Source organism: Podarcis vaucheri, assembly GCF_965113315.1.
Source record: "Podarcis vaucheri genome assembly, chromosome: 1".
In the NCBI taxonomy this organism is placed as follows: Eukaryota; Metazoa; Chordata; class Lepidosauria; order Squamata; family Lacertidae; genus Podarcis; species Podarcis vaucheri.
Window position 1 is genome coordinate 85,667,780 of NC_138759.1, and position 8,474 is coordinate 85,676,253.

At 40.7% G+C, this 8,474-nt stretch overlaps 1 protein-coding gene across 1 annotated transcript; it reads left to right on the plus strand.

The window, feature by feature from the left end:
- Nucleotides 1-882: 882 nt before the first annotated feature.
- LOC309526227 (olfactory receptor 10T2-like) lies at nt 883-1,836 on the plus strand (the record flags this gene model as incomplete). The annotated part of the gene is made up of 1 exon (XM_082212141.1): nt 883-1,836. One exon carries the CDS (start codon nt 883-885, stop codon nt 1,834-1,836), a length of 954 nt encoding a protein of 317 aa, XP_082068267.1.
- Between the last annotated feature and the right edge of the window lie 6,638 nt (nt 1,837-8,474).

Consider the following 8,474-nt stretch of genomic DNA (forward strand, 5'->3'; position numbering starts at 1 on the left):
TGAACCAGTGCTTATATTAATTGCATAGTATCAAAGTGAGGTCTCCCACAACTGGAGAGCTGCGTTATTCTAGCTGGAGGTAAGATACTAGGAGATGGTAGCATCCATCTCTTCATGCATTCAAGCTAGTCTCTATTTAGTTTCAGTGCTCATTTTAAAAATGCACCAAGAATGGAGTTGCTCTTAAAGCCTGAGAGAGTAACAGAAGCTGCATGAGGAACAAGTCAGAAAATCTGCTTGTATTGGAAGGTTTCTTCAGTCCTATACCATCTGTTAGGATTAGACGAAGCATCTTTTTTACCTGTGTTATGTAAGAAAGTCTAAGAAGACAGAGATCATTTCTTTTTAAAGTGCTACTCAGCCTGAAAATAGGTGACAGGATAGTTCACTGCAGGAGACGAGGGAGAAATTTGGGCTTCTTCACACTTGAATGCGAAACGACATAGTTTGCTATTGTTAAAGCAATGCACAGGCCAAAACATACCTGTCCTTCAAAATTTCCACTTCTTTGAACTTTCTCATGATAAATCTGCATATAGAGGGAAGGTGCTCATAAATATCCATATATCCATGAAAGACAACATATATAGATTAATTATATTCAGCAACTTTGCTTACAGATTTGTGCATATTAGGAACAAATGGATACTAAACTGCTTATAAATTTACAAAATAACTTTAAAAAAACACTTGCTTGGTGAAGATTCAAAAAATGAGAAACTGATATAGATAGATTTGTCCAGCCATACATTTTCAGAAATTCCAATGTATTTCAAAACCTCAAGACAGGGTTAATGTCAAGGGTTAAATCAGAAACATGTTTATAAACTAATAAGACTTCACTTTCATTTTCCTTTCAGGTCAGATAACATTATTGGTAACATGAATAAGGGAAATGACAGCTCAGTGACTGAATTTCTCTTGCTGGGCTTTTCTGTCTTTGGAAAGAAACCAACTCTACTTTTCCTAGGTTTCTCTCTTATATATGGCACGATCCTGGTCTTCAACCTCACCATCATGTCTGTCATCCTGTTCGACCGGACATTACACAGCCCCATGTACTTTCTACTCTTTGCATTCTCCACATCAGAAACCTGCAGCACATTTGCCACCATCCCCAAGTTGTTGGTGACCCTGGTGACAGACAGTCAATCCATTTCCTTTGTTGGGTGTGCCATGCAGCAATTTTGTTTCTTTGGATTCTCTGGAAGCAACTGTTTCCTGCTTGTTTTTATGGCTTACGATCGGTATGTGGCAATATGCTGCCCACTTCAGTACCATATACTGATGAACAAAAGGGTTTGTACCCAAATGGTAGCTGCTTCATTTGTAACTGGATGTATCGTATCACTAAGTATTAATACTCTCATTTTCAGGTTGCCCTTTTGTGGGCCAAATGGAATCAGGCATTTCTTTTGTGATTTCCTACCTGTGCTGAGGCTGGCTTGCATTGATGAATCAGTTTTGCATTTGACTAACATTGTAATCATTATTTTGAGTGCCATTCTTTTGCTGGGCACAGTCATGGTGATGTTTGTCTCATACCTTTACATCATTTCTGCCATCCTAAGGATCCCCTCCAGTGTAGGAAGGCAGAAAGCCTTCTCCACATGTGCCTCCCACCTCACAGTGGTGATAACACACTTTGGGTGTGCATCCTTTGTGTATTTGAGACCCGAGTCTTCCTCATCGCTAGATCAGGAAACATTGATCTCAGTGACTTATGTCTTTCTAACCCCTCTACTGAACCCTGTGATTTATACCTTAAGAAACAGGGAAGTTAAAATAGCCATAAAGAAATTACTAGCGCACTCATTCCGTTCTCTGAAACTGTGAAGAGAAAGAATTTTGACATTCTGCTAACGGACATCCAAGCCCTGAAGGAGGATGCAGTTGTTTAAGCTTTGACAGCTATTTGACATGAGAGGGTAGCTTGAGAGCATTTTACTGTTGGAAGAAAACTAAATCCCCTCACCCACATTCTCTGGTTCCAGTCCTGATCACATCCCCCAATGACTGCTGTTTACAGTTTTCCAAAATACATGGAATGCCAATCCACACATTTAACGTTACGCGTAACTTGGCCCTGAATAGCACAATACATTTCTATAGTATAGCTTGCCTATCCAGTTCATCAGTATTTGTCCTTGAGCGGTGAATATTAACTTAATGAATCAGTACACAGTGATTTGTACTGTGAGAATTGCTGGATGTGATTCATATAGAATATAATATGGAAATCCAACATATGTACATTTTCATCTTTTAATGACAGAATGGATTGTGTATAATTGTCCCTATTAAACTGGAATGTTGTTCCTAAGCAATGATACTTCTTTTGCCATCTAAACCACTGAGCCTAGGGCTTGCCAATCGGAAGGTCGGCGGTTCGAATCCCCGCAATGGGGTGAGCTCCCGTTTCTCGGTCCCTGCTCCTGCCCACCTAACAGTTCAAAAGCATGTCAAAGTGCAAGTAGATAAATAGGTAACGCCGTGGCAGGAAGGTAAACGACGTTTCCATGTGCTGCTCTGGTTTCGGTGTTCGGTTCTGCTAGAAGCAGCTTAGTCATGCTGGCCACATAACCTGGAAAAACTGTCTGCAGACAAACGCCAGCTTCCTTCAGCCAGTAAAGTGAGATCAGCGCTGCAACCCCAGAGTCGTTCGTGACTGGACTTAACAGTCAGGGGGCCTTTAACCTTTACTGGCAATGTAAATGAGCCAAATGAAAAATGATTTGGGCTTGCAGGATCTACTTTTCTTTTTCCTTTAACCCTGACGCTGAATTACTGGGGCCAGATGTAAAATAATGGCAAGGTTGGAACCAGGCATCCTTTGAATTAAAGAACAGGATGCCTCTTTATTGTGCATCACCTTGAGGGAGGTATTTGAAATGTGATTAATAAATCAGTAATAATAATGGAACTGAAACACAGCAATCCTTTGAATTTTTCACTTTTCTGAATTTTGTGATGTGGTTCTACAGCCAAGTAATTGTACAAATTGCATAGACTAGTGTAAACTGTGCATAAAAATGACATTTTAGTGAAAATTGCTTTGCAAAATGTAAATCTTGGTCACAACTGAATGCAAAAATATGAATATTAATAGTAATTCACACAAACATGCAGATGAATTTTCATGAGGAGTATTTTTAAAAATGCAAATCCATGGACATGTCGAGAACTGAACTTAAGAGTCAACAAATGAAAAATGGAGGGGAATTGAAACTGACAGATTCACCCAACCCAGTGCTGAAGATGCAGCTTTTTGTTATGGCCTCTGAAAGCTGAACCGTATTATTATGAGCCTCCTGAAAAGGGTAAATGAATGTATCAGTTTTTCCTTTGTATTGATGGTTGCTTTTATTCCATTTTAAACTATTGTTTACTCTGGAACCTTATGATGAAGAGTGGGTGAGAAATCTAATAAATAAATATAAATATGTTGTTGTTGTTGTTGTTAGAATCATAGAATGGTAGAGTTGGAAGGGACCCCAAGGGTCATCTAGTCCAACTCCCTGCAATGCAGGGGGTTGTTGTTAGTATTCAACACAGGTTTGACAACAGGTTTGAATTTATGGGATCATAAGTTCACAAATGTATTTTATAGCTTTCTCCTGGAAATGTGGATATATAGGATTGCAACATTATTCTTCATTTTCAGTTCACTACTAGATGATTACAGTGGAGCCTCTATTTGCGACCATAATCCATTCTGGAGGTCCGTCCGGAGGTCGAAATGGGTTGCGGGGAGAGGTGCCGTTGTGCACAGGCGCAGGCGGCGATTGCCCACTTCTGTGCATGTACAAGCAGCAATTGTTGCTTCTGTGCATGCACAAACAGCGATCATCGCTCCAACGCATGCGCGAATGTGAAAAGGATATAGGAGTCTTGGTTGACCACAAACTTGACATGAGCCAACAGTGTGACGCGGCAGCTAAAAAAGCCAATGCAATTCTGGGATGCATCAATAGGAGTATAGCATCTAGATCAAGGGAAGTAATAGTGCCACTGTATTCTGCTCTGGTCAGACCTCACCTGGAGTACTGTGTCCAGTTCTGGGCACCACTGTTCAAGAAGGACACTGACAAACTGGAACGTGTCTAGAGGAGGGCAACCAAAATGGTCAAAGGCCTGGAAACGATGCCTTATGAGGAACGGCTAAGGGAGCTGGGCATGTTTAGCCTGGAGAAGAGGAGGTTAAGGGGTGATATGATAGCCATGTTCAAATATATAAAAGGATGTCACATAGAGGAGGGAGAAAGGTTGTTTTCTGCTGCTCCAGACAAGCGGACATGGAGCAATGGATCCAAACTACAAGAAAGAAGATTCCACCTAAACATTAGGAAGAACTTCCTGACAGTAAGAGCTGTTCGACAGTGGAATTTGCTGCCAAGGAGTGTGGTGGAGTCTCCTACTTTGGAGGTCTTTAAGCAGAGGCTTGACAACCATATGTCAGGAGTGCTCTGATGGTGTTTCCTGCTTGGCAGGGGGTTGGACTCGATGGCCCTTGTGGTCTCTTCCAACTCTATGATTCTATGATTCTATGAATGGCGGCAAACTCACTGGTTACTACTAGGTTTGCCTCAGTCGCGACTTGGAATGACAGTAAAAATAGGCATTGGTAAGCAGAGGTTCCACTGTACTGTGCATGTATTATTAACGTGTCAGACATTTCCATGCTGAAGCAAGGTTGGGGACATGCTTTTATCTCTGCTGAATCTGGCCTTGCATCTCCTTCCTGTGTGTTCAGTGTGCTTGTCTGCCATGGAATCCCAGCACCAGCACCTGCTTGCAAGTAGAGGCTCTGTGTGTGATTGACGCACCTATAGAGCCATGCATTGGGGTTCCTTTGAAGACACTGATGTTCAAAATAGGGATGTTAGAGAAATGAGATGCAGTGTCAGGGAAGGGGGAGGGGTGTTAAAATGACAACTCTGCTCCAGTTTAGCATGGAAATACCCTACACTTGTGTAATGCCTGAAGCTATTTTCTCTCACATGGTGCAATCAGAAATTTTTTCCATTTGTTTTTCTTCTGCTTCCGTTTAATCATTTTCCATCTTGTAAATTCTTGGTGCACCTGACTCCCAATTGCAAACAATCTCTGGGGTGCAGGTCTCTGCAACTTCAGGACTGAAATATTGCTGTGTGGTGTGTATTGTGCATCTGGGATTCATTAGAGTAAATATGGACTTTGCCTTTACCCACAGGATATCATAGTGTGGTGTGTGTTTTTAACACAACCATAATATATTAATTTTCCATGTATAAAATGAGAGAATCAAGTCTTTTCAAACTATAGCATACAGATCATTAAATCAGAAGGCGTTGAAAAGTTTGTGTTCTCTTGCCCTCTTCCACACTTTCCATACAGTAAGTTCAATAATATTTTCTAAGTATAATGTGTTTCACTAACAAATACAGGGGTGGGATGACAGAGAATAGCCCAACTGAAGAAGCTCATAGCCTAGTGGAGGAGCATATGCATTGCACCCAAAAGGTCCCAGGTCCTTTCTCTTGAATCTCCAGGTCAGGCTGTGAAATGTTGGAGACACACTGTTTGTCAGTGTAGGCCAAACTGACCTAGATGGATCAATGGTCTGAATCAGTATAAAGTAGTTAGAGATAGAGAGGAAATCTGTTTGAAACATATTTATCAATGGAATTTAGCACTTTTAACCATACTGGATTACTTCTTACATCAAGTATTCTCTTACAACCAAGCCACTGGTGCATTGTCACTTTAAACAAAATGCACAACTGATTATATTAAAAATTTTAAACAAAATTATAGAGGGGGGAGCATGTTATATGTATGAAAGAGTCAAGCCCAATGTGGTACTATATTTTAATTATTAATATGTAAGAGTTTTTATACAGTTACATGCTTTTTTTGTATGCATCTGTTTACGTGCTGGTTACTTTAGGGAACCTGGAGTGAATATGCATATAATACCCAAGAAATGTTCGTATTTTTAGTGGAACTGGGGGAAAGCAATACTTTCCTTCTTGACAAGAGCAAAGGAGCAAGACAAGAAAGAAAAACTCACGTGGATAACTTCAGCATCAAGTTGTTCAGAAGATTCCATTCCTAAAGGTAGTTTCCAGTGCTTCTGCTATACTATCTACTTCTGAGTAAACTTGCAGAAGGCCTGCCTTCAGACACAAGGCTCGTCCACACTTACCTCTGCTCCACATTTCTAAGGACAGGTTCTGGCTTTCTGGGTCTGTATCCCAGCTCTTTGTTTAATTTTTGGCCTGCCGCTTTCTCCTTGAAAAACTGTTTACCACTGAATTGGAGCAAACAGCAATCCACAGAAAACCCAAAATGTCATTGCTCTGATTCAGCGATAAAGATTGGGTTTTCCTGGGGAAAGTTACAGAAACAAAAACAAAAAGTGCTTGGACACAGACCAAGAAAGCTTGGACCTGTGCCTAGAAAGCATGGGGCAAAAGGTAAGCCCTAAATCTCACTATTTTCCATACTGAAAGAAGAGGAAGCAGTGAAGAGGTTAGTAGGATGGATTCTATAAAGTTCTCAGACATGTAATGTTTCCAAATTAATTTGATGGGGGCTGTTTTACAACCCCTTGCATGCATCTGCAGCGGAAAAGGCAAACTTTTAAAATTGTGTGCCTGCTTTTTTAATTGATCCTCAGATATCCTTGAGTGTTAAGGTGGTGTAGTGTAGTGGTTAAGTACAGTATGAAGAGCCAGTGTGGTGCAGTGGTTAAGAGCGGTAGATTCGTAATCTGTGGAATCGGGTTCATATCTCCGCTCCTCCACATGCAGCTGCTGGGTGACCTTGGGCTAGTCACACTTCTTGAAGTCTCTCAGCCCCACTCACATCACAGAGTGTTTGTTGTGGGGGAGGAAGGGAAAGGAGAATGCTAACCGCTTTGAGACTCCTTCGGGTAGTGATAAAGCGGGATATCAAATCCAAACTCTTCTTCTTCTTCTCTTAAGCTGCTATTGGGACAAAAATGGGATGGGAGGATTTTACTCATGTAACTTTAGGATAGGGAAAACTCTGTTATTGTTACATTAATTTCAAGTTGAAGCCTTTTTGTGTTTTGTTTTCTGGAACCTGTCCTGAAGCTTTATTGAATAGCATAATGAAAATCAGTATCAGTAAATGCCACTTGGGGGAGTTAAATAATAGGGAGGGTGGGGCAGGGTAACTTCAGTGATAACTGTGCCATTTAAAGAACACTGTCTTGTTCACCAATTTGACGGGTGCTAATTACCCTTCAGCATTCTTTCCTCCCTTTTCTTACGATCACAACCAGGGCAATTTAAAAGAAAAAGATTCTTATCCCACCCTAAGTCTAAGCTGAATTGGTGATTCAAAATATAGAACCAGAAGGTGGTGATTATTGTGCATTAGTCAGCACTGAATGTTTTGTGGTGGAGCATTGAGGCGAGGCTTCCTTCTTTATTTGAGTTTCCAGAAATAAAACAACATCATCCCAGAACTCTTCTTTACTTGATCCCCATCCCAGTACACACACACCCTCCCCATGTAAAATGTTCTTAGAAACCTTATCACTGCCAAGCAGTGGAAAAATGTTTTTTAAAAGGAGAAAAAGAGCCTGTAAGCCCTTGGGCAATGCCATAAAAGAAAAGAAAAAAACTAGGAATGAGCAGATCAGGATTAGAAAGGTCTGTAGACATGCAATCTAATCTGCATGTCTATGTTCCCATCCAGCCCATCAAATGTAGACCATGGAGTTTTGTCCAAAATTCTGGAACCAACCAAAATCCTCCCCCATCCTTACCTGTCACCCTGAAAATATTCTTCTACTCCACCTCCCATCAGCTATAGCCAGCATGACTTATGCTCAAGGATTATGACAGATGTAGTCCAAAAGCATCTCGTAGCCTCCATTCCTGCTCTCCATCTCTGCTTTATGTGATGCTAGTTCTCATGTGTAAAAAAAAAAAAAAATCTCTTCCACGAGGCTTATCACTACTAGCAAAATGGCCAAAACATACAAGCATGCATTACATACACCACCTTTCCATAGTTAAAACCATGCTCAATGTGGCTTACAACATTGGGGGGGGGGGAATCATGATTACAAACATAACAAAGTAGTATTGAACAGTAAATAAAACGTTTAAAAGTGCACAACTAAAATATGCAATTTCCACATAAATCATTAGAATATCAAAAATAAAAATACAAAAATTAATATGGATAACAGCAACAACCCCCCCCCAACCCCCACTAAACAATATCCCAGTCCAAGAGACTCCTCAGCAGCCTCAGCTTTTGTAACTGGGGTCAAACCAAACAAGGAGGCCAAGTATTTACTGCTTAGATACACATCCCTGGAACACAGTCAGAGCACTGACACAGCAACAAATTAGCATAACATGTAAATATTAGATAGGTTGGTATTATTCAGCTTTATTTACTTGCTTTCTTCAATTACCATCTTTGCTCTCCAGGTTCTTGATGCTGAAAAG